Source organism: Micropterus salmoides, unplaced genomic scaffold (assembly GCF_014851395.1).
Source record: "Micropterus salmoides isolate LMB-PRFRI ecotype aquatic unplaced genomic scaffold, ASM1485139v1 Ms_hic_scaffold_10, whole genome shotgun sequence".
Lineage (NCBI taxonomy): Eukaryota > Metazoa > Chordata > Actinopteri > Centrarchiformes > Centrarchidae > Micropterus > Micropterus salmoides.
The window spans coordinates 36,389,726-36,417,262 of NW_024040041.1; the positions used below are offsets into that span (position 1 = coordinate 36,389,726).

Genomic DNA, 27,537 nt, shown 5'->3' on the forward strand with positions numbered 1-27,537 from the left:
AGGCGTCCGAGGATGAGTCCATGAACACATCACAATGACATCTCAAACTACACAAATCCATCGGAGTCCCGCCCCTCTACTCATAGGTGGGTGTGGCCTCGTCCAGCTGGTTAGGGTCGACGTAGTCCTGATTGAGTGTGACAGAATCAACTCCCAGTCTAAACCTGTGGACGGCCAGCAGACACTGGAGAGCCTGCAGACACACAGACGGTTCAAAGCAGAAACAGCAGTGAACAACAAACTGCTTTAGAAAGATGTAGCAAGAGTTACTGCAGTGGCCCCTGAGGAGTCGAAGGATTGGCAAACACACTGATCACGTTTTATTTACGGCAACATCAGCGGCGGATTACCCTCCTGGGGGCCCGGGGCAAGAATATGATGTCTGGCCCCTGCTAGCCGTCCCTGTGCATGGTAATTTCAGACCAACCTATTCCCACTCCCAAGTTGACACATATGGACGCATGGTCAAGACCCGTCGGCGTCTGTTTGGAAGTTAGCGTCAAACTTCAACGAACAGGGGGAAGCCCTGTAGCATCAGTTTGCAACGCTAAAGGTTGGTGTAGCATATTTAACAGAAAAGTCAGAGTAAGGAGAAGAGTGGGGTGGACATGCGGTTGTTATTTCAGCTTTACGTAAGTTGCATAACTTACATAAGTAACATTACTTGACTTACACAAGTTAAGTCACATAAGTAACGATGTTATTTTAACCCAATCCATGATGTTTTTCTAAACCTAACCAAGTGGTTTTGGTTTCTAAACCTAACCAAGTGGGTTTGGTGCCAAACATAACAAAACTGCGACGTTTCAGTGTTTTTAGAAACTTCACAACGTTCTGTTTCAAACTTTAACCACTAGTTTTATTTTGAAAGTCTAACCAGATGTTGCATATTTATTTTTGCTAACTTGACTGCTTAGCAACAGGCCTTCTGTGTACATAGAGAAATTCTTAGATCTTTGAGTTCAGCTCATGATGAATGGGGGCAAAAACAAAAGGGTTGCCTTTAGAATTTTGTTCAGTATAAATCAGATCAGCCTTCAGCATCAGTTCTTCTAGGTATACCTGCACAAAGTCAGGGATTTGGTAGACATATCATCAGTGTATGATTAAACGATTAGACCCAACAGGTGCTAATGATCATAAATTCAATATGTAGGTTGAAACACAATCAGTGATAGAGTTTCCAACATTGTGTGTGATGCCGTGTCTTGTTATGTCTGTATTGACCGACGCTGAGAGCTCACTCGTTAGTTTGAGCACATACTCGCGAAGATGGTGGCTGCAATCTGAAACCTCACCACTGGAGGCCACTGAAAACTACACATGCCCCTGTAACACTGTGTCACAACTAAACTGGTGTATCCCTGAGTTACTAAATTATTGTCTGATTCTTCTGATTTACGTGTTGTTGCAAAAGAAATTTAAGGAAAATGAAAATAACACGCCATGTCACGACTTTCAGTGTGTGGTACCAATGCACATGGCGGCCTGTAGCGTCATAGCTCAGCGCTAAAAGTATTTCTATAAATAACAGAAAAGTCCAAGTAAGGATTCTTTTTAGTGATGTTATGTGAGTAATGTAGTTCTTTTAAGCCAAATCCTGATGGTTTCCTAAACCTGACCAAATGGTTTTGGTGCCAAAACCTGACCAAGTGGGTTTGGTTTCTAACCACATCTAAGTGGTTTTGGTGCCCACACCTGAACAAGTGGGTTTGGTTTCTAAACCGAACCAAGTGGGTTTGGTTTCTAACCACATCCAAGTGGTTTTGGTGCCCACACCTGACCGAGTGGTTTTGGTTTCTAAACCGAACCAAGTGGTTTTGATTTCTAAACCGTACCAAGTGGGTTTGGTTTCTAACCACATCCAAGTGGGTTTGGTTTCTAACCACATCCAAGTGGTTTTGGTGCCCATACCTGACCGAGTGGTTTTGGTTTCTAAAACTAACCGAGGGGTTTTGGTGTCCAAACCTGACCAAGTGGTTTTGGTTTCTAAACCTCACCAAGTGGTTTTGGTTTCTAAACCTAACCAAGTAGTTTTGGTTCCCATAACTAACCGAGTGGGTTTGGTTTCTAAACCTCACCAAGTGGGTTTGGTTTCTAAACCTAACCAAGTAGTTTTGGTTCCCATAACTAACCGAGTGGGTTTGGTTTCTAAACCTCACCAAGTGGGTTTGGTTTCTAAACCTAACCAAGTAGTTTTGGTTCCCATAACTAACCGAGTGGGTTTGGTTTCTAAACCTCACCAAGTGGGTTTGGTTTCTAAACCTCACCAAGTGGGTTTGGTTTCTAAACCTAACCAAGTAGTTTTGGTTCCCATAACTAACCGAGTGGGTTTGGTTTCTAAACCTAACCAAGTGGGTTTGGTTTCTAAACCTCACCAAGTGGGTTTGGTTTCTAAACCTAACCAAGTGGTTTTGGTGCCTAAACCTAACCAAGTGGGTTTGGTTTCTAAACCTAACCAAGTGGTTTTGGTGTCCAAACCTGACCAAGTGGTTTTGGTTTCTAAACCTCACCAAGTGGTTTTGGTTTCTAAACCTAACCAAGTAGTTTTGGTTCCCATAACTAACCGAGTGGGTTTGGTTTCTAAACCTCACCAAGTGGGTTTGGTTTCTAAACCTAACCAAGTGGTTTTGGTTTCTAAACCTAACCAAGTGGTTTTGGTGCCTAAACCTAACCAAGTGGTTTTGGTTTCTAAACCTAACCAAGTAGTTTTGGTTCCCATAACTAACCGAGTGGGTTTGGTTTCTAAACCTCACCAAGTGGGTTTGGTTTCTAAACCTAACCAAGTAGTTTTGGTTCCCATAACTAACCGAGTGGGTTTGGTTTCTAAACCTCACCAAGTGGGTTTGGTTTCTAAACCTAACCAAGTGGTTTTGGTGCCTAAACCTAACCAAGTGGTTTTGGTGCCTAAACCTAACCAAGTGGTTTTGGTGCCTAAACCTCACCAAGTGGGTTTGGTTTCTAAACCTAACCAAGTGGGTTTGGTTTCTAAACCTAACCAAGGTCATGGTGACGTCAGAGTGTCCGGCAGCAGACTAACTCTTCATATACTCAGAGTTTATTGTCTTTAATCTTCATCTCACATTTCATCACAGATCATTACATCATCGCCATAATCAGAATATATGATGACATCACTGAAATAATAATAATAACAATAATAAACGACAACAAACATGAAGTGAATAAATCAGCTCCGACACACCTGATGAAGAAAACAACAACAAAACTGTTGCCATGGCAACAGAAAGGCACTTTGGAAGACAGGCACTTAGAGCAGCCAACCAGAGTCCAGAATGAGCTGACAAGGCAAAAGGGAGCACGGGAACAATCGTCTCTGATTAGCTGAAGGAGAAAGGTCAAGTCAGCTGTGTTTCAGGCAAGCGGCGGACTGAACAGTTTGTTGTATTCTTCTTCAAACGAGACTCTCTTCAGACGCTCCGACGCCAGCAGGGTGAGGCCTCCCTGCACACACAACACAACAACAACAACCACAACAACAACAACACAAACACACACAACACAGAGAAATACACACAAAAAACCAAGATGTGTTACCGGTGTGTGATGTTTTTAAATGTTTCAGTTTACACTCACAGGATGTTCAGATGCTGCTGGATGTTAGAGATGTTAGATTACACACCGATTATTTTCATTATTATTATTGATAGTAGTAATATTAGTCGTTACAGCCAATATGTCTGAGCTAGAGTCCAGGTCAAATCTCTGAGCAAGAGTCTAAGTCAAGTCTCAAGTCACTGAGCTAGAGTCCAAGTCAAGTACAGAGCACAACCATGTAATGTGCAATGCAATTATTGACGGCTTATTAACTACTGTAAGTCAACACATCCCCCAGACTCTCAAACCCAGTGTAACGTTAACTAAATAAAACTGTAACTTTGCAGGATCAACAATAAACCTGGAACCAGTTTGCAGCCAGCGTTTATAATCAACGTCATGGCAGCCAGCGGGACGTAAATGATTACATTAATCGACCACCGCAAGTTTGGCAAGCAACAGTCTGAGTTAACCTCTCGTAGCTAAAGCAAGAAGCAAGCTAACGTTAGATGGCCAGTGCTGAGCTAAACATGTTCACTAACCTCAGGTTACTAACCTATTTGTGTTCAGCGCGTCTTTGTTTGGGTCTTGTATGAAGTTTTAAGGTCAAAGTTTATGATGAATGTCTCGGTAGCTGCCGGTGTTCATTGTCCTCTCTCACGTGAGGCCGCGCGCAGCAGATACTACGTGTTATGTAGGCAGGCTACAGGTAACAGAGGGAGGGAATAACAGCACGCTCATCAGACGTTTTCTAAAAATAAACATTGTTCACGAGTCCCGCACCTCGAGTCCGAGTCAAGTCTGAAGTCTTTTGAGGACGAGCCTCCAGTCGAGTGTCTTTGCGACTTAAGTCGGACTTGAGTCCGAGTCTCTAACTCATCTCTGCTATAGGCACACATAGTTGCTCATATCATATCTTCATGACGTCAGTTTAATATAGTCATTTATACTATGAGGTCACTGATGCTATAGAGCAGGGGTATTCAATTAGATTTCAAAGAGGTCTAGTTAGAGAAAATTTCCCGAAGCAAAGGTCCGGAACATCAAAACGACGAACGTTATCATTCAGTACTATAACCTATAGTTGTATCAACACATGTTTTTAGTCAACAATGGACTGTCAAATCAAATAATATTTGATTCACCAAACTGGAAGGATAATAAATAATAACTATTCAAATAATAAATTCTAAATTTAAGTAAACTAAATTAAAGTGCCTCATTTTTAGAAAAAATGTAATAAAAAGTGTAGCTTGAAGTGATGAAGTGTAGTCTTAACCAATTTTATAATAAACACTCAACACATCATAACAAATGAACAGCTGTAATGCCTCCTCTTCTCTTTCTTTTCCTCTTACAGAGCTACCACTTTCCTACTTTCTGTTGTTCAGTGAGAAACGTGAGCTCCAGCTAGCATATTGGAGATCTATGAGATGTTCTGGTTTTGAACTGCCCGTGGGAGGAATGTACATGTAAAAATCTGTACATTCTTAAATAAAAGTCATGTGAAATCTCTTTTATCTTTCGTCTCCTCAATTCGGGTGTGTTTCCAAAACGTCTCTGGTGAATCTCGTGGACTCGACTCGCAAGCATCGGTATGCGCAGATTTGATTGGCTGAGCAGCGTCACATGAGACGATTGGAGCACATGCGATTGGTCTGTGAGTTTCCTGGTCCTCTAAACCAGTACAGTAAATGCTAGAAAAGCTGCACGGGTTAAAATAGAAACGCTCCGTCACGAGGTAGTAAGTCTCAATAATAAATGGGCTGTAGGTCGGCGGTCCGGAGAGGACGGCGGCTGGGTCCGGATCCGGACCGCGGTCCGCCTATTAGTGACCTCTGCTATAGAGGACTGATCCTGACAAATTCAGAAATAAATAAATGTTCAATAAATAAATAAGCATCCGATTAAATGCATGAAAAAATTAAGTAAATAAATAAATGTAGGCAGTAATTACATTATAAATGTATATATCTATTTTAATTAGCTTCTTTACTTATTCACCTTTGTAATAATGACCTTATTTATTTATTGTCCGTTATAATCTTCAGACTGCAACATGTGTCTTTGTAAAGAGAGAAACGGACAGAAAAAGTCTCTAACTCTGCCTGTCAGCTCGCTCTGCTCTGTTAAAACTGAATTTACCATACAGAATTGAATACGAGTGCACTCCAGATTTAGCTGCAGCCAGCTGACCGTGTGCTTCTCCCTGTATCACAGTTCTGTGTCCATGCATGCAGCAAACTGAAAGCACTGTCTGTCAGAGTGTCCACATGAAAAGAGAAGGAAGACATGGCTGGTAGTGTATTCAAATAGTTTCTGAACTCCTCAGAGCACCGAAGGAAGCCATCTAACTGTGTGAGGAGCAAGCTTGTTGTTGTGTGCAGGTAGAGTAGGCCTATAGCTCTCCGGTCTGACTGGTCCACCAATAGGAGAGAAGTTAATCCTTGAGACCCCACCCCTTCTCATTTGCATAATGAGGCAGATACACATAGAGAAATGTATAAAGGACAGGCAGACATAAATACCATGGGGGATATAAATAGGGTAGAAAATGCAACGGAAGAATAAAACAAAACAAAGATATAAAAAAACACACGTAAATAAATACATTTAAAGAAGAAAAACGGACAATAAATAAATAAGGTAATTATTACAAAGGTGAATAAATAAAGAAGCTAATTAAAATAGATTTATACATCCATGTCTCCTTGTATAATTTAATTACTGCCTACATTTATTTATTTATTGAGCATTTATTTATTTCTGTATTTATTTCTGAATTTGTCTGGATCGGTCCTCCATATGATGCTGACTCAGAATCAGTAAGATCACGTGACACTTCGGATACCGGTCTCTAGAGTTTTAAAGCAGTACACGCGGTACTTCCTGCCTGCTCAGGTGAGATTCAGTAGGTGATGTGGTTCAGGAACATACCCAGGTGAAGACAGAGAAGAAGGAGAAGACGATGGCGGCTCGGGCAGCGTCGGATCCTTCATTCAGAGGGTTGTCTTCTTCTTTAGAAACCTGCCACTGATTGGCCAGAAAACAGAAGCCCACGAACCAGACCAGGGTCCAGAGCGCTGCAGAGACCACATGGTTATTAATCACCTGAGAGGTAAAGATGACAGAAACAGAGGAGGCGGAGTCTCACCTGACAGCCCGATGTCGGCCATGACGGCCTTCTTCCTGTCCTTCACGCCGGTGATCTGCGGGAAGTAAACGTCCAGCGCCAGGAACCCGGTGCTACAGAGGAAACACACCGTCCCCATGGCGACAGCGTAGTTGCAGGCGTTGTGGTTGCGGTTGAAGATGCAGAACTCCTCCATGCTGTCGGGACGGTTAACGTAACCCTCGTTAGCAACGCAGCCCAGGATCACCATGGAGAAGAGCTGAAACAGAGCACAGGACAGCAAGCTCAATGCTAACAGACACATTCATTCTCATTAGGACAGGCTAGCACAGCACACTGTCTCCTCCGTAATCCGACAAATCACAGCACACTGTCTCCTCCGTAATCCGACAAATCACAGCACACTGTCTCCTCCGTGAACGGACAAATCACAGCGTACTGTCTCCTCTTTAAATAGACGAATCACAGCACACTGTCTCCTCCGTAAACAGACCAATCACAGCACACTGTCTCCTCCGTAAACAGACCAATCACAGCACACTGTATCCTCCGTAAACAGACCAATCACAGCACACTGTCTCCTCCGTAAACCGACCAATCGCAGCACACTGTCTCCTCCGTAATCCGACAAATCACAGCACACTGTCTCCTCCGTGAACAGACAAATCACAGCGTACTGTCTCCTCTGTGAACGGACAAATCACAGCGTACTGTCTCCTCTTTAAATAGACGAATCACAGCACACTGTCTCCTCCGTAAACAGACCAATCACAGCACACTGTCTCCTCCGTAAACAGACAAATCACAGCACACTGTCTCCTCTGTAAACAGACCAATCACAGCACACTGTCTCCTCCGTAAACAGACAAGTCACAGCACACTGTCTCCTCCGTAAACAGACCAATCACAGCACACTGTCTCCTCCGTAAACAGACCAATCACAGCACACTGTCTCCTCTGTAAACAGACCAATCACAGCACACTGTCTCCTCTGTAAACAGACCAATCACAGCACACTGTCTCCTCTGTAAACAGACCAATCACAGCACACTGTCTCCTCTGTAAACAGACCAATCACAGCACACTGTCTCCTCCGTAAACAGACAAGTCACAGCACACTGTCTCCTCCGTAAACAGACCAATCACAGCACACTGTCTCCTCCGTAAACAGACCAATCGCAGCACACTGTCTCCTCCGTAAAACAGAGCAATCACAGCACACTGTCTCCTCCGTAAACAGACCAATCACAGCACACTGTCTCCTCCGTAAACAGACCAATCAGACCAATCACAGCACACTGTCTCCTCCGTAAACCGACCAATCGCAGCACACTGTCTCCTCCGTAAACAGACCAATCGCAGCACACTGTCTCCTCTGTAAACGGACCAATCACAGCACACTGTCTCCTCTGTAAACGGATCAATCACAGCACACTGTCTCCTCTGTAAACCGACCAATCACAGCACACTGTCTCTTCTGTAAACAGACCAATCACAGCACACTGTCTCTTTCCGTAAACAGACCAATCACAGCACACTGTCTCTTTCCGTAAAACAGACCAATCACAGCACACTGTCTCCTCCGTAAACCGACCAATCGCAGCACACTGTCTCCTCCGTAAACCGACCAATCCCAGCACACTGTCTCCTCCGTAAACCGACCAATCGCAGCACACTGTCTCCTCCGTAAACCGACCAATCCCAGCACACTGTCTCCTCCGTAAACCGACCAATCACAGCACACTGTCTCCTCCGTAAACCGACCAGTCCCAGCACACTGTCTCCTCCGTAAACCGACCAATCACAGCACACTGTCTCCTCCGTAAAACAGACCAATCACAGCACACTGTCTCCTAGGGAAACCGACCAATTGCAGCACACTGTCTCCTCTGTAAACGGACCAATCAAAGCACAGTGTCTCCTCTTTAAACCGACCAATCACAGCACACTGTCTCCTCTGTAAACCGACCAATCACAGCATACTGTCTCCTCTGTAAACGGACAAATGAAAGCACACTGTCTCCTCTGTAAACCGACCAATCAGAGCACACTTTCTACTCTGTAAACCGACCAATCACAGCACACTGTCTCCTCTGTAAACGGACCAATCACAGCACACTGTCTCCTCTGTAAACCGACCAATCACAGCACACTGTCTCCTCTGTAAACGGACCAATTAAAGCACACTGTCTCCTCTGTAAAAAGACCAATCACAGCACACTGTCTCCTCTGTAAACAGACCAATCACAGCACACTGTCTCCTCTGTAAACCGACAAATCACAGCACACTGTCTCCTCTGTAAACGGACCAATCACAGCACACTGTCTCCTCTGTAAACCGACAAATCACAGCACACTGTCTCCTCTGTAAACCGACAAATCACAGCACACTGTTTCCTCTGTAAACGGACCAATTAAAGCACACTGTCTCCTCTGTAAACAGACCAATCGCAGCACACTGTCTCCTCTGTAAACAGACCAATCACAGCACACTGTCTCCTCCGTAAACGGACCAATCAAAGCACACTGTCTCCTCTGTAAACCGACAATCAGAGCACACTGTCTCCTCTGTAAACCGACGAATCAGAGCATACCGTCTCCTCTGTAAACCGACCAATCACAGCACACTGTCTCCTCTGTAAACGGACAAATTAAAGCACACTGTCTCCTCTGTAACCCAACCAATCAGAGCACACTGTCTCCTCTGTAAACGGACCAATCAAAGCACAGTGTCTCCTCTTTAAACCGACCAATCACAGCACACTGTCTCCTCTGTAAACCGACCAATCACAGCATACTGTCTCCTCTGTAAACGGACAAATGAAAGCACACTGTCTCCTCTGTAAACCGACCAATCAGAGCACACTTTCTCCTCTGTAAACGGACCAATCACAGCACACTGTCTCCTCCTAAAAACGACGAATCGCAGCACACTGTCTCCTCTGTAAACGGACCAATCAAAGCACACTGTCTCCTCTGTAAACCGACCAATCAGAGCATACTGTCTCCTCTGTAAACGGACAAATGAAAGCACACTGTCTCCTCTGTAAACCGACCAATCAGAGCATACTGTCTCCTTTGTAAACGGACAAATGAAAGCACACTGTCTCCTCCGTAAACGGACCAATCACAGCACACTGTCTCCTCCTTAAAACGACGAATCGCAGCACACTTTCTCCTCTGTAAACCGACGAATCACAGCACACTGTCTCCTCTGTAAACGGACCAATCACAGCACACTGTCTCCTCTGTAAACGGACCAATTAAAGCACACTGTCTCCTCTGTAAACAGACCAATCACAGCACACTGTCTCCTCCGTAAACGGACCAATCACAGCACACTGTCTCCTCCTTAAAACGACGAATTGCAGCACACTGTCTCCTCCGTAAATCGACCAATCACAGCACACTGTCTCCTCTGTAAACCGACAATCAGAGCACACTGTCTCCTCTGTAAACCGACGAATCAGAGCACACCGTCTCCCCTGTAAACCGACCAATCACAGCATACTGTCTCCTCTGTAAACGGACAAATGAAAGCACACTGTCTCCTCTGTAAACCGACCAATCAGAGCACACTTTCTCCTCTGTAAACGGACCAATCACAGCACACTGTCTCCTCCTAAAAACGACGAATCGCAGCACACTGTCTCCTCTGTAAACGGACCAATCAAAGCACACTGTCTCCTCTGTAAACCGACCAATCAGAGCATACTGTCTCCTCTGTAAACGGACAAATGAAAGCACACTGTCTCCTCTGTAAACCGACCAATCAGAGCATACTGTCTCCTTTGTAAACGGACAAATGAAAGCACACTGTCTCCTCCGTAAACGGACCAATCACAGCACACTGTCTCCTCCTTAAAACGACGAATCGCAGCACACTTTCTCCTCTGTAAACCGACGAATCACAGCACACTGTCTCCTCTGTAAACGGACCAATCACAGCACACTGTCTCCTCTGTAAACGGACCAATTAAAGCACACTGTCTCCTCTGTAAACAGACCAATCACAGCACACTGTCTCCTCCGTAAACGGACCAATCACAGCAAACTGTCTCCTCCTTAAAACGACGAATTGCAGCACACTGTCTCCTCCGTAAATCGACCAATCACAGCACACTGTCTCCTCTGTAAACCGACAATCAGAGCACACTGTCTCCTCTGTAAACCGACCAATCACAGCACACTGTCTCCTCTGTAAACGGACAAATTAAAGCACACTGTCTCCTCTGTAACCCAACCAATCAGAGCACACTGTCTCCTCTGTAAACGGACCAATCAAAGCACAGTGTCTCCTCTTTAAACCGACCAATCACAGCACACTGTCTCCTCTGTAAACCGACCAATCACAGCATACTGTCTCCTCTGTAAACGGACAAATGAAAGCACACTGTCTCCTCTGTAAACCGACCAATCAGAGCACACTTTCTCCTCTGTAAACGGACCAATCACAGCACACTGTCTCCTCCTAAAAACGACGAATCGCAGCACACTGTCTCCTCTGTAAACGGACCAATCAAAGCACACTGTCTCCTCTGTAAACCGACCAATCAGAGCATACTGTCTCCTCTGTAAACGGACAAATGAAAGCACACTGTCTCCTCTGTAAACCGACCAATCAGAGCACACTGTCTCCTCTGTAAACCGACCAATCAGAGCACACTTTCTCCTCTGTAAACGGACCAATCACAGCACACTGTCTCCTCCTAAAAACGACGAATCGCAGCACACTGTCTCCTCTGTAAACGGACCAATCAAAGCACACTGTCTCCTCTGTAAACCGACCAATCAGAGCATACTGTCTCCTCTGTAAACGGACAAATGAAAGCACACTGTCTCCTCTGTAAACCGACCAATCAGAGCATACTGTCTCCTTTGTAAACGGACAAATGAAAGCACACTGTCTCCTCCGTAAACGGACCAATCACAGCACACTGTCTCCTCCTTAAAACGACGAATCGCAGCACACTTTCTCCTCTGTAAACCGACGAATCACAGCACACTGTCTCCTCTGTAAACGGACCAATCACAGCACACTGTCTCCTCTGTAAACGGACCAATTAAAGCACACTGTCTCCTCTGTAAACAGACCAATCACAGCACACTGTCTCCTCCGTAAACGGACCAATCACAGCAAACTGTCTCCTCCTTAAAACGACGAATTGCAGCACACTGTCTCCTCCGTAAATCGACCAATCACAGCACACTGTCTCCTCTGTAAACCGACAATCAGAGCACACTGTCTCCTCTGTAAACCGACCAATCACAGCACACTGTCTCCTCTGTAAACGGACAAATTAAAGCACACTGTCTCCTCTGTAACCCAACCAATCAGAGCACACTGTCTCCTCTGTAAACGGACCAATCAAAGCACAGTGTCTCCTCTTTAAACCGACCAATCACAGCACACTGTCTCCTCTGTAAACCGACCAATCACAGCATACTGTCTCCTCTGTAAACGGACAAATGAAAGCACACTGTCTCCTCTGTAAACCGACCAATCAGAGCACACTTTCTCCTCTGTAAACGGACCAATCACAGCACACTGTCTCCTCCTAAAAACGACGAATCGCAGCACACTGTCTCCTCTGTAAACGGACCAATCAAAGCACACTGTCTCCTCTGTAAACCGACCAATCAGAGCATACTGTCTCCTCTGTAAACGGACAAATGAAAGCACACTGTCTCCTCTGTAAACCGACCAATCAGAGCATACTGTCTCCTTTGTAAACGGACAAATGAAAGCACACTGTCTCCTCCGTAAACGGACCAATCACAGCACACTGTCTCCTCCTTAAAACGACGAATCGCAGCACACTTTCTCCTCTGTAAACCGACGAATCACAGCACACTGTCTCCTCTGTAAACGGACCAATCACAGCACACTGTCTCCTCTGTAAACGGACCAATTAAAGCACACTGTCTCCTCTGTAAACAGACCAATCACAGCACACTGTCTCCTCCGTAAACGGACCAATCACAGCACACTGTCTCCTCCTTAAAACGACGAATTGCAGCACACTGTCTCCTCCGTAAATCGACCAATCACAGCACACTGTCTCCTCTGTAAACCGACAATCAGAGCACACTGTCTCCTCTGTAAACCGACGAATCAGAGCACACCGTCTCCCCTGTAAACCGACCAATCACAGCATACTGTCTCCTCTGTAAACGGACAAATGAAAGCACACTGTCTCCTCTGTAAACCGACCAATCAGAGCACACTTTCTCCTCTGTAAACGGACCAATCACAGCACACTGTCTCCTCCTAAAAACGACGAATCGCAGCACACTGTCTCCTCTGTAAACGGACCAATCAAAGCACACTGTCTCCTCTGTAAACCGACCAATCAGAGCATACTGTCTCCTCTGTAAACGGACAAATGAAAGCACACTGTCTCCTCTGTAAACCGACCAATCAGAGCATACTGTCTCCTTTGTAAACGGACAAATGAAAGCACACTGTCTCCTCCGTAAACGGACCAATCACAGCACACTGTCTCCTCCTTAAAACGACGAATCGCAGCACACTTTCTCCTCTGTAAACCGACGAATCACAGCACACTGTCTCCTCTGTAAACGGACCAATCACAGCACACTGTCTCCTCTGTAAACGGACCAATTAAAGCACACTGTCTCCTCTGTAAACAGACCAATCACAGCACACTGTCTCCTCCGTAAACGGACCAATCACAGCAAACTGTCTCCTCCTTAAAACGACGAATTGCAGCACACTGTCTCCTCCGTAAATCGACCAATCACAGCACACTGTCTCCTCTGTAAACCGACAATCAGAGCACACTGTCTCCTCTGTAAACCGACGAATCAGAGCACACCGTCTCCTCTGTAAACCGACCAATCACAGCACACTGTCTCCTCTGTAAACGGACAAATTAAAGCACACTGTCTCCTCTGTAACCCAACCAATCAGAGCACACTGTCTCCTCTGTAAACGGACCAATCAAAGCACAGTGTCTCCTCTTTAAACCGACCAATCACAGCACACTGTCTCCTCTGTAAACCGACCAATCACAGCATACTGTCTCCTCTGTAAACGGACAAATGAAAGCACACTGTCTCCTCTGTAAACCGACCAATCAGAGCACACTTTCTTCTCTGTAAACGGACCAATCACAGCACACTGTCTCCTCCTAAAAACGACGAATCGCAGCACACTGTCTCCTCTGTAAACGGACAAATGAAAGCACACTGTCTCCTCTGTAAACGGACCACTCAAAGCACAGTGTCTCCTCTGTAAACCGACGAATCAGAGCATACTGTCTCCTCTGTAAACGGACAAATGAAAGCACAGTGTCTCCTCTGTAAACCGACCAATCAGAGCATACTGTCTCCTTTGTAAACGGACAAATGAAAGCACACTGTCTCCTCTGTAAACCGACGAATCACAGCACACTGTCTCCTCCGTAAACGGACCAATCACAGCACACTGTCTCCTCCTTAAAACGACGAATCGCAGCACACTGTCTCCTCTGTAAACAGACCAATCACAGCACACTGTCTCCTCCGTAAACGGACCAATCACAGCACACTGTCTCCTCCTTAAAACGACGAATCAGAGCACACTGTCTCCTCTGTAAACCGACAAATCACAGCACACTGTCTCCTCTGTAAACCGACCAATCAAAGCACACTGTCTCCTCCTTAAAACGACGAATCGCAGCACACTGTCTCCTCTGTAAACCGACGAATCACAGCACACTGTCTCCTCTGTAAACGGACCAATCACAGCACACTGTCTCCTCCTTAAAACGACGAATCGCAGCACACTGTCTCCTCTGTAAACCGACGAATCAGAGCACACTGTCTCCTCCGTAAACGGACCAATCACAGCACACTGTCTCCTCCTTAAAACGACGAATCGCAGCACACTGTCTCTTCCGTAAACAGACCAATCACAGCACACTGTCTCCTCCGTAAACGGACCAATCACAGCACACTGTCTCCTCTGTAAAACGACGAATCGCAGCACACTGTCTGCTCTGTAAACCGACAAATCACAGCACACTGTCTCCTCTGTAAACAGACCAATCACAGCACACTGTCTCCTCCTTAAAACGATGAATCGCAGCACACTGTCTCCTCTGTAAACCGACGAATCACAGCACACTGTCTCCTCTGTAAACGGACCAATCACAGCACACTGTCTCCTCCTTAAAACGACGAATCGCAGCACACTGTCTCCTCTGTAAACCGACGAATCAGAGCACACTGTCTCCTCTGTAAACGGACCAATTAAAGCACACTGTCTCCTCTGTAAACCGACCAATCAGAGCACACTGTCTCCTCTGTAAACGGACAAATGAAAGCACACTGTCTCCTCTGTAAACCGACCAATTAAAGCATACTGTCTCCTCTGTAAACCGACCAATCAGAGCATATTGTCTCCTCTGTAAACGGACAAATGAAAGCACACTGTCTCCTCTGTAAACCGACCAATCAGAGCATACCGTCTCCTCTGTAAACCGACCAATCACAGCACACTGTCTCCTCTGTAAACGGACAAATTAAAGCACACTGTCTCCTCTGTAAACCGACCAATCAGAGCACACTGTCTCCTCTGTAAACCAACCAATCAGAGCATACTGTCTCCTCTGTAAACAGACCAATCACAGCACAGTGTCTCCTCTGTAAACGGACAAATATAAAGCACACTGTCTCCTCTGTAACAGACCAATCACAGCACACTGTCTCCTCCGTAAACAGACCAATCACAGCACACTGTCTCCTCTGTAAACCGACCAATCACAGCACACTGTCTCCTCTGTAAACGGACAAATTAAAGCACACTGTCTCCTCTGTAACCCAACCAATCAGAGCACACTCTCTCCTCTGTAAACGGACCAATCAAAGCACAGTGTCTCCTCTTTAAACCGACCAATCACAGCACACTGTCTCCTCTGTAAACCGACCAATCACAGCATACTGTCTCCTCTGTAAACGGACAAATGAAAGCACACTGTCTCCTCTGTAAACCGACCAATCAGAGCACACTTTCTTCTCTGTAAACGGACCAATCACAGCACACTGTCTCCTCCTAAAAACGACGAATCGCAGCACACTGTCTCCTCTGTAAACGGACAAATGAAAGCACACTGTCTCCTCTGTAAACGGACCACTCAAAGCACAGTGTCTCCTCTGTAAACCGACCAATCAGAGCATACTGTCTCCTCTGTAAACGGAAAAATGAAAGCACACTGTCTCCTCTGTAAACCGACGAATCAGAGCATACCGTCTCCTCTGTAAACCGACCAATCACAGCACACTGTCTCCTCTGTAAACGGACAAATTAAAGCACACTGTCTCCTCTGTAACCCAACCAATCAGAGCACACTGTCTCCTCTGTAAACGGACCAATCAAAGCACAGTGTCTCCTCTTTAAACCGACCAATCACAGCACACTGTCTCCTCTGTAAACCGACCAATCACAGCATACTGTCTCCTCTGTAAACGGACAAATGAAAGCACACTGTCTCCTCTGTAAACCGACCAATCAGAGCACACTTTCTCCTCTGTAAACGGACCAATCACAGCACACTGTCTCCTCCTAAAAACGACGAATCGCAGCACACTGTCTCCTCTGTAAACGGACCAATCAAAGCACACTGTCTCCTCTGTAAACCGACCAATCAGAGCATACTGTCTCCTCTGTAAACGGACAAATGAAAGCACACTGTCTCCTCTGTAAACCGACCAATCAGAGCATACTGTCTCCTTTGTAAACGGACAAATGAAAGCACACTGTCTCCTCCGTAAACGGACCAATCACAGCACACTGTCTCCTCCTTAAAACGACGAATCGCAGCACACTTTCTCCTCTGTAAACCGACGAATCACAGCACACTGTCTCCTCTGTAAACGGACCAATCACAGCACACTGTCTCCTCTGTAAACGGACCAATTAAAGCACACTGTCTCCTCTGTAAACAGACCAATCACAGCACACTGTCTCCTCCGTAAACGGACCAATCACAGCACACTGTCTCCTCCTTAAAACGACGAATTGCAGCACACTGTCTCCTCCGTAAATCGACCAATCACAGCACACTGTCTCCTCTGTAAACCGACAATCAGAGCACACTGTCTCCTCTGTAAACCGACGAATCAGAGCACACCGTCTCCTCTGTAAACCGACCAATCACAGCACACTGTCTCCTCTGTAAACGGACAAATTAAAGCACACTGTCTCCTCTGTAACCCAACCAATCAGAGCACACTGTCTCCTCTGTAAACGGACCAATCAAAGCACAGTGTCTCCTCTTTAAACCGACCAATCACAGCACACTGTCTCCTCTGTAAACCGACCAATCACAGCATACTGTCTCCTCTGTAAACGGACAAATGAAAGCACACTGTCTCCTCTGTAAACCGACCAATCAGAGCACACTTTCTTCTCTGTAAACGGACCAATCACAGCACACTGTCTCCTCCTAAAAACGACGAATCGCAGCACACTGTCTCCTCTGTAAACGGACAAATGAAAGCACACTGTCTCCTCTGTAAACGGACCACTCAAAGCACAGTGTCTCCTCTGTAAACCGACGAATCAGAGCATACTGTCTCCTCTGTAAACGGACAAATGAAAGCACAGTGTCTCCTCTGTAAACCGACCAATCAGAGCATACTGTCTCCTTTGTAAACGGACAAATGAAAGCACACTGTCTCCTCTGTAAACCGACGAATCACAGCACACTGTCTCCTCCGTAAACGGACCAATCACAGCACACTGTCTCCTCCTTAAAACGACGAATCGCAGCACACTGTCTCCTCTGTAAACAGACCAATCACAGCACACTGTCTCCTCCGTAAACGGACCAATCACAGCACACTGTCTCCTCCTTAAAACGACGAATCAGAGCACACTGTCTCCTCTGTAAACCGACAAATCACAGCACACTGTCTCCTCTGTAAACCGACCAATCAAAGCACACTGTCTCCTCCTTAAAACGACGAATCGCAGCACACTGTCTCCTCTGTAAACCGACGAATCACAGCACACTGTCTCCTCTGTAAACGGACCAATCACAGCACACTGTCTCCTCCTTAAAACGACGAATCGCAGCACACTGTCTCCTCTGTAAACCGACGAATCAGAGCACACTGTCTCCTCCGTAAACGGACCAATCACAGCACACTGTCTCCTCCTTAAAACGACGAATCGCAGCACACTGTCTCTTCCGTAAACAGACCAATCACAGCACACTGTCTCCTCCGTAAACGGACCAATCACAGCACACTGTCTCCTCTGTAAAACGACGAATCGCAGCACACTGTCTGCTCTGTAAACCGACAAATCACAGCACACTGTCTCCTCTGTAAACAGACCAATCACAGCACACTGTCTCCTCCTTAAAACGATGAATCGCAGCACACTGTCTCCTCTGTAAACCGACGAATCACAGCACACTGTCTCCTCTGTAAACGGACCAATCACAGCACACTGTCTCCTCCTTAAAACGACGAATCGCAGCACACTGTCTCCTCTGTAAACCGACGAATCAGAGCACACTGTCTCCTCTGTAAACGGACCAATTAAAGCACACTGTCTCCTCTGTAAACCGACCAATCAGAGCACACTGTCTCCTCTGTAAACGGACAAATGAAAGCACACTGTCTCCTCTGTAAACCGACCAATTAAAGCATACTGTCTCCTCTGTAAACCGACCAATCAGAGCATATTGTCTCCTCTGTAAACGGACCAATCAGAGCATACCGTCTCCTCTGTAAACCGACAAATCACAGCACACTGTCTCCTCTGTAAACGGACAAATTAAAGCACACTGTCTCCTCTGTAAACCGACCAATCAGAGCACACTGTCTCCTCTGTAAACCAACCAATCAGAGCATACTGTCTCCTCTGTAAACAGACCAATCACAGCACAGTGTCTCCTCTGTAAACGGACAAATATAAAGCACACTGTCTCCTCTGTAACAGACCAATCACAGCACACTGTCTCCTCCGTAAACAGACCAATCACAGCACACTGTCTCCTCTGTAAACCGACCAATTACAGCACACTGTCTCCTCCGTAAACAGACAAATATAAAGCACACTGTCTCCTCTGTAAACAGACCAATCACAGCACACTGTCTCCTCCGTAAACAGACCAATCACAGCACACTGTCTCCTCTGTAAACCGACCAATCACAGCACACTGTCTCCTCCGTAAAACAGACCAATCACAGCACACTGTCTCCTTTGTAAACCGACCAATCAGAGCATATTGTCTCCTCTTTAAACCGACCAATCGAAGCACACTGTCTCCTCTGTAAACCGACCAATCAGAGCATATTGTCTCCTCTGTAAACGGACCAATCAGAGCATACCGTCTCCTCTGTAAACCGACCAATCGAAGCACACTGTCTCCTCTGTAAACCAGCCAATCAGAGCATATATTCTCCTCTGTAAACCGACCAATCACAGCACATTGTCTCCTCTGTAAACCGACCAATCAGAGCACACTTTCTCCTCTGTAAACGGACCAATCACAGCACACTGTCTCCTCTGTAAACAGACCAATCAGAGCACACTGTCTCCTCTGTAAACGGACCAATCACAGCACAGTGTCTCCTCCTTAAAACGACGAATCGCAGCACACTGTCTCCTCTGTAAACCGATGAATCACAGCACACTGTCTCCTCCGTAAACGGACCAATCACAGCACACTGTCTCCTCCTTAAAACGACGAATCACAGCACACTGTCTCCTCTGTAAACGGACCAATCACAGCACACTGTCTCCTCTGTAAACCGACAAATCACAGCACACTGTCTCCTCTGTAAACCGACAAATCACAGCACACTGTTTCCTCTGTAAACGGACCAATTAAAGCACACTGTCTCCTCTGTAAACAGACCAATCGCAGCACACTGTCTCCTCTGTAAACAGACCAATCACAGCACACTGTCTCCTCCGTAAACGGACCAATCACAGCACACTGTCTCCTCCTTAAAACGACGAATCACAGCACACTGTCTCCTCTGTAAACGGACCAATCAAAGCACAGTGTCTCCTCTCTAAACCGACCAATCAGAGCATACTGTCTCCTCTGTAAACGGACAAATGAAAGCACACTGTCTCCTCTGTAAACAAACCATTCAGAGCACACTGTCTCCTCTGTAAACCGACCAATCAGAGCACACTGTCTCCTCTGTAAACAGACCAATCAGAGCACACTGTCTCCCCTGTAAACTGACCAATCAGAGCACACTTTCTCCTCTGTAAACAGACCAATCAGAGCACACTGTCTCCCCTGTAAACTGACCAATCAGAGCACACTGTCTCCTCTGTAAACGGACAAATGAAAGCACACTGTCTCCTCTGTAAACCGACCAATCAGAGCACACTGTCTCCTCTGTAAACAGACCAATCAGAGCACACTGTCTCCCCTGTAAACTGACCAATCAGAGCACACTGTCTCCTCTGTAAACAGACCAATCACAGCACACTGTCTCCTCCGTAAACGGACCAATCACAGCACACTGTCTCCTCCTTAAAACGACGAATCAGAGCACACTGTCTCCTCTGTAAACCGACAAATCACAGCACACTGTCTCCTCTGTAAACCGACCAATCAAAGCACACTGTCTCCTCCTTAAAACGACGAATCGCAGCACACTGTCTCCTCTGTAAACCGACGAATCACAGCACACTGTCTCCTCTGTAAACGGACCAATCACAGCACACTGTCTCCTCCTTAAAACGACGAATCGCAGCACACTGTCTCCTCTGTAAACCGACGAATCAGAGCACACTGTCTCCTCCGTAAACAGACCAATCACAGCACACTGTCTCCTCTGTAAACCGACCAATCACAGCACACTGTCTCCTCCGTAAAACAGACCAATCACAGCACACTGTCTCCTTTGTAAACCGACCAATCAGAGCATATTGTCTCCTCTGTAAACCGACCAATCGAAGCACACTGTCTCCTCTGTAAACCGACCAATCAGAGCATATTGTCTCCTCTGTAAACGGACCAATCAGAGCATACCGTCTCCTCTGTAAACCGACCAATCGAAGAACACTGTCTCCTCTGTAAACCAGCCAATCAGAGCATATATTCTCCTCTGTAAACCGACCAATCACAGCACATTGTCTCCTCTGTAAACCGACCAATCAGAGCACACTTTCTCCTCTGTAAACGGACCAATCACAGCACACTGTCTCCTCTGTAAACAGACCAATCAGAGCACACTGTCTCCTCTGTAAACGGACCAATCACAGCACAGTGTCTCCTCCTTAAAACGACGAATCGCAGCACACTGTCTCCTCTGTAAACCGATGAATCACAGCACACTGTCTCCTCCGTAAACGGACCAATCACAGCACACTGTCTCCTCCTTAAAACGACGAATCACAGCACACTGTCTCCTCTGTAAACGGACCAATCACAGCACACTGTCTCCTCTGTAAACCGACAAATCACAGCACACTGTCTCCTCTGTAAACCGACAAATCACAGCACACTGTTTCCTCTGTAAACGGACCAATTAAAGCACACTGTCTCCTCTGTAAACAGACCAATCGCAGCACACTGTCTCCTCTGTAAACAGACCAATCACAGCACACTGTCTCCTCCGTAAACGGACCAATCACAGCACACTGTCTCCTCCTTAAAACGACGAATCACAGCACACTGTCTCCTCTGTAAACGGACCAATCAAAGCACAGTGTCTCCTCTCTAAACCGACCAATCAGAGCATACTGTCTCCTCTGTAAACGGACAAATGAAAGCACACTGTCTCCTCTGTAAACAAACCATTCAGAGCACACTGTCTCCTCTGTAAACCGACCAATCAGAGCACACTGTCTCCTCTGTAAACAGACCAATCAGAGCACACTGTCTCCCCTGTAAACTGACCAATCAGAGCACACTTTCTCCTCTGTAAACAGACCAATCAGAGCACACTGTCTCCCCTGTAAACTGACCAATCAGAGCACACTGTCTCCTCTGTAAACGGACAAATGAAAGCACACTGTCTCCTCTGTAAACCGACCAATCAGAGCACACTGTCTCCTCTGTAAACAGACCAATCAGAGCACACTGTCTCCCCTGTAAACTGACCAATCAGAGCACACTGTCTCCTCTGTAAACAGACCAATCACAGCACACTGTCTCCTCCGTAAACGGACCAATCACAGCACACTGTCTCCTCCTTAAAACGACGAATCAGAGCACACTGTCTCCTCTGTAAACCGACAAATCACAGCACACTGTCTCCTCTGTAAACCGACCAATCAAAGCACACTGTCTCCTCCTTAAAACGACGAATCGCAGCACACTGTCTCCTCTGTAAACCGACCAATCAAAGCACACTGTCTCCTCCTTAAAACGACGAATCGCAGCACACTGTCTCCTCTGTAAACCGACGAATCACAGCACACTGTCTCCTCTGTAAACGGACCAATCACAGCACACTGTCTCCTCCTTAAAACGACGAATCGCAGCACACTGTCTCCTCTGTAAACCGACGAATCAGAGCACACTGTCTCCTCCGTAAACGGACCAATCACAGCACACTGTCTCCTCCTTAAAACGACGAATCGCAGCACACTGTCTCTTCCGTAAACAGACCAATCACAGCACACTGTCTCCTCCGTAAACGGACCAATCACAGCACACTGTCTCCTCTGTAAAACGACGAATCGCAGCACACTGTCTGCTCTGTAAACCGACAAATCACAGCACACTGTCTCCTCTGTAAACAGACCAATCACAGCACACTGTCTCCTCCTTAAAACGATGAATCGCAGCACACTGTCTCCTCTGTAAACCGACGAATCACAGCACACTGTCTCCTCTGTAAACGGACCAATCACAGCACACTGTCTCCTCCTTAAAACGACGAATCGCAGCACACTGTCTCCTCTGTAAACCGACGAATCAGAGCACACTGTCTCCTCTGTAAACGGACCAATTAAAGCACACTGTCTCCTCTGTAAACCGACCAATCAGAGCACACTGTCTCCTCTGTAAACGGACAAATGAAAGCACACTGTCTCCTCTGTAAACCGACCAATTAAAGCATACTGTCTCCTCTGTAAACCGACCAATCAGAGCATATTGTCTCCTCTGTAAACGGACAAATGAAAGCACACTGTCTCCTCTGTAAACCGACCAATCAGAGCATACCGTCTCCTCTGTAAACCGACCAATCACAGCACACTGTCTCCTCTGTAAACGGACAAATTAAAGCACACTGTCTCCTCTGTAAACCGACCAATCAGAGCACACTGTCTCCTCTGTAAACCAACCAATCAGAGCATACTGTCTCCTCTGTAAACAGACCAATCACAGCACAGTGTCTCCTCTGTAAACGGACAAATATAAAGCACACTGTCTCCTCTGTAACAGACCAATCACAGCACACTGTCTCCTCCGTAAACAGACCAATCACAGCACACTGTCTCCTCTGTAAACCGACCAATTACAGCACACTGTCTCCTCTGTAAACGGACAAATATAAAGCACACTGTCTCCTCCGTAAACAGACCAATCACAGCACACTGTCTCCTCTGTAAACCGACCAATCACAGCACACTGTCTCCTCCGTAAAACAGACCAATCACAGCACACTGTCTCCTTTGTAAACCGACCAATCAGAGCATATTGTCTCCTCTGTAAACCGACCAATCGAAGCACACTGTCTCCTCTGTAAACCAGCCAATCAGAGCATATATTCTCCTCTGTAAACCGACCAATCACAGCACATTGTCTCCTCTGTAAACCGACCAATCAGAGCACACTTTCTCCTCTGTAAACGGACCAATCACAGCACACTGTCTCCTCTGTAAACAGACCAATCAGAGCACACTGTCTCCTCTGTAAACGGACCAATCACAGCACAGTGTCTCCTCCTTAAAACGACGAATCGCAGCACACTGTCTCCTCTGTAAACCGATGAATCACAGCACACTGTCTCCTCCGTAAACGGACCAATCACAGCACACTGTCTCCTCCTTAAAACGACGAATCACAGCACACTGTCTCCTCTGTAAACGGACCAATCACAGCACACTGTCTCCTCTGTAAACCGACAAATCACAGCACACTGTCTCCTCTGTAAACCGACAAATCACAGCACACTGTTTCCTCTGTAAACGGACCAATTAAAGCACACTGTCTCCTCTGTAAACAGACCAATCGCAGCACACTGTCTCCTCTGTAAACAGACCAATCACAGCACACTGTCTCCTCCGTAAACGGACCAATCACAGCACACTGTCTCCTCCTTAAAACGACGAATCACAGCACACTGTCTCCTCTGTAAACGGACCAATCAAAGCACAGTGTCTCCTCTCTAAACCGACCAATCAGAGCATACTGTCTCCTCTGTAAACGGACAAATGAAAGCACACTGTCTCCTCTGTAAACAAACCATTCAGAGCACACTGTCTCCTCTGTAAACCGACCAATCAGAGCACACTGTCTCCTCTGTAAACAGACCAATCAGAGCACACTGTCTCCCCTGTAAACTGACCAATCAGAGCACACTGTCTCCTCTGTAAACTGACCAATCAGAGCACACTGTCTCCCCTGTAAACTGACCAATCAGAGCACACTGTCTCCTCTGTAAACGGACAAATGAAAGCACACTGTCTCCTCTGTAAACCGACCAATCAGAGCACACTGTCTCCTCTGTAAACAGACCAATCAGAGCACACTGTCTCCCCTGTAAACTGACCAATCAGAGCACACTGTCTCCTCTGTAAACTGACCAATCGCAGCACACTGTCTCCTCTGTAAACGGACCAATCGCAGCACACTGTCTCCTCTGTAAACCGACCAATCAGAGCACACTGTCTCCTCTGTAAACCGACCAATCAGAGCCTCAGCAGTGTAAACAGTGAGGGTCTGTTACAAGAGTCTTGTGTTGAGCCTCAGGAATGTTAACGCCAGTCTCATGACACACACACACACATTAGGTCATCACATTCACTTCTAGGTCCTGGACCCGGACTTTAACCACAGACCTGTAATCTGCTTTTTCCCATTTAGGGACCCGGATCACTTGGACAAACAGGCCTTAGTTAACTGAGTCTGAGATGTGTCCCCAGAGGTCTCCAGACCCTGAACCTTATCGTGTACCAAACCAGAACCAGAACCAACACACAAACTAACCTCTAATAATCCAGAACTACAACTAACACATGACCTAACCTCAACTAAACCAGAACCAGAACCAACACATGAATTATCCTCAGCTAATCCAGAACCAGAACCAACACATGAACTAACCTCAACTAAACCAGAACCAGAACCAACACATGAATTATCCTCAGCTAATCCAGAACCAGAACCAACACATGAACTAACCTCAACTAAACCAGAACCAGAACTAACACATGACCTAACCTCAACTAAACCAGAACCAGAACCAGCACATGAATTATCCTCAGCTAATCCAGAACCAGAACCAACACATGAACTAACCTCAACTAAACCAGAACCTGAACCAACACATGAACTAACCTCAGCTAATCCAGAACCAGAACCAACACATGAACTAACCTCAACTAAACCAGAACCAGAACCAACATATGAACTAACCTCAGCTAATCCAGAACCAGAACCAACACATGAACTAACCTGAGCTATACCAAAACCAACATATGAACTAGGCTGAGCTAAACCAGAACCAGAACCAACACATGAACTAACCTTAACTAAACCAGAACCTGAACCAACACATGAACTAGCCTGAGCTATACCAAAACCAACATATGAACTATCCTCAGCTAAACCAGAACCAGAACCAACACATGAACTAACCTCAACTAAACCAGAACCAGAACCAACACATGAACTAACCTCAGCTAATCCAGAACCAGAACCAACATATGAACTAACCTCAGCTAATCCAAAACCAGAACCAACACATGAACTAACCTCAACTAAACCAGAACCAAAACCAACATATGAACTAGGCTGAGCTAAACCAGAACCAGAACCAACACATGAACTAACCTTAACTAAACCAGAACCTGAACCAACACATGAACTAGCCTGAGCTATACCAAAACCAACATATGAACTACCCTCAGCTAAACCAGAACCAGAACCAACACATGAACTAACCTCAGCTAATCCAGAACCAGAACCAACACATGAACTAACCTCAACTAAACCAGAACCAGAACCAACATATGAACTAACCTCAGCTAATCCAGAACCAGAACCAACACATGAACTAACCTGAGCTAACAAAACTGGAAACAAACTCACACAGAATAAACTAACAAATTAAACCAAAACCAGAACCAGAACCAACTGAATCAGACTGAGCTGAAACCAGAACCAGAACCAACTGAATCAGACTGAGCTGAAACCAGAACCAGAACCAATTCAGGCAGACTGAGCTGAAAGTAAAGGACCCGCTGCTAACCACAAACTAACCTGGCAGAGACCCAGACACCTGTGAACAGAACCAGTAACAGAACAGGTCCAGTAACTACACAACCACACATGTTAGCGCATAGCAACCCTGTGGGTCGTCACTACGTCAGGACGCGTAGCTCAGAACACCTGGACTCACCCGAAACGCATGACATCATCATGACATCATCATGACATCATCAGACTCACCCAGCAGAGGATCCTGACCACGGTCTGAGGCTGTCTGATGAAGGTCAGCGGGTCGAAGGCTCCGCCCGCCTTCCCTGCCCCATACGCCTGAAACCCGTCCATCCAGACCACTTCCTGTTCCAAAGACCAGCTCAGACCACTAAGGACCAGTATGGACCAGAATGGACCAGCTCAGCCTACCCTTAACCTCTCAGCTCAGTCCAGTTAGATTCTACTCAGAGTCCAGTTGGTCCAGTCTGGTCCAGTTGGGTCCAATTTGGTCCAGTTGGGTCCAGTTTTGTCCAGTTGGGTCCAGTTGGGTCCAGCTGGTCCTGGATTTTGTGGGTTCCTGTACTGGTCCCTGTACTGGTCCTTATACCGGTCTCTTCTGCGCCCTCTTCTTCTTCTCTGCTCTTGTGTAATCTGCTCTAATCCTCTTCATCCCCATGAGAGCTCGCAGGGTTTTTCTCACCCTGAGCTGCGTCTCTCAGGCTGAGGTCCAACCAGCTCCACCAGTCACAGACCTGTGTTGGTTTTCATTTTGAATGTTAGGGGGTGGAGTCCTCCAATCACAGTGAAGCAGGCGGGGTCAGCCTGTCTGAGAGGCAAAAGGATGTTCAGCCCTCAGTCGTGTCTGTCAGGCTGAACATACATTATTATTTTGATATTTCAGACGTGTTCAGATTATTTCTCTTAAAACCTGTTTTTTATTGAACTAAAACTTCATTTCTATAAGAGACTATTATGAAGTGTTTATTAATGTGTAAACATGAATGATTAAATAGCTGGAGTGATATATAATCAAGAAAAAACAACCAGTAAACATGTTTTTACCTTCTGTCCCTCTCCATCTGACTGACGGGCAGGAACTGGGCCCAGAGTCTGGTCTTGGAGGGGCTGCTGCAGGCCAGACTGAGGGTGTTCTTCGGTCCGATGTTGGGGGGGGGGTCAAACACCCCTCCAGGAGGTCAGGGCGCCGGCGTGTGTTGGACACCAGATCACGGGACGTGATGAGAAGATATTTTAACACTATTTTAAAGAAAAGAGCATTAAACACTTAATTTCCTGCACTTGTTTAAGGTGGAAATGTTTTTATTTATACAAAGGGAAACGGAATTCAGGCGGCAGGTGAAAATATAAAATAAAGCCAACTGCTTGTTTTTTAGATGAAGTTATGTTTTTAAACTGTTTGTTGGATGACGGATATTTTCTTATTGTGCAAATAAACATTTCCTTTGTTACTTAATATTTGTTGTT

At 46.1% G+C, this 27,537-nt stretch overlaps 1 protein-coding gene across 2 annotated transcripts in view; it reads right to left on the reverse strand.

Annotated features, from left to right (window-relative positions):
* Nucleotides 1–26,699, reverse strand: part of syngr1a (synaptogyrin 1a) — a 28,367-nt gene extending 1,668 nt beyond the window's left edge. The window contains exons 1-4 of one of the 2 annotated variants that reach the window (XM_038709531.1): nt 26,302–26,699; nt 6,713–6,950; nt 6,496–6,641; nt 1–193 (exon numbers count right to left, since the gene is read on the reverse strand). The exon at nt 1–193 is cut by the window's left edge and continues 1,668 nt beyond it. In XM_038709531.1, the coding sequence (XP_038565459.1) occupies nt 77–193; nt 6,496–6,641; nt 6,713–6,950; nt 26,302–26,403 (603 nt within the window). In that variant the 5' untranslated portion in view covers nt 26,404–26,699 and the 3' untranslated portion in view covers nt 1–76. Of the gene's footprint in view, nt 194–3,036; nt 3,466–6,495; nt 6,642–6,712; nt 6,951–26,301 lie in introns of those variants that run through there. The other variant, XM_038709523.1, reaches the window with a different exon arrangement.
* Nucleotides 26,700–27,537: the final 838 nt, after the last annotated feature.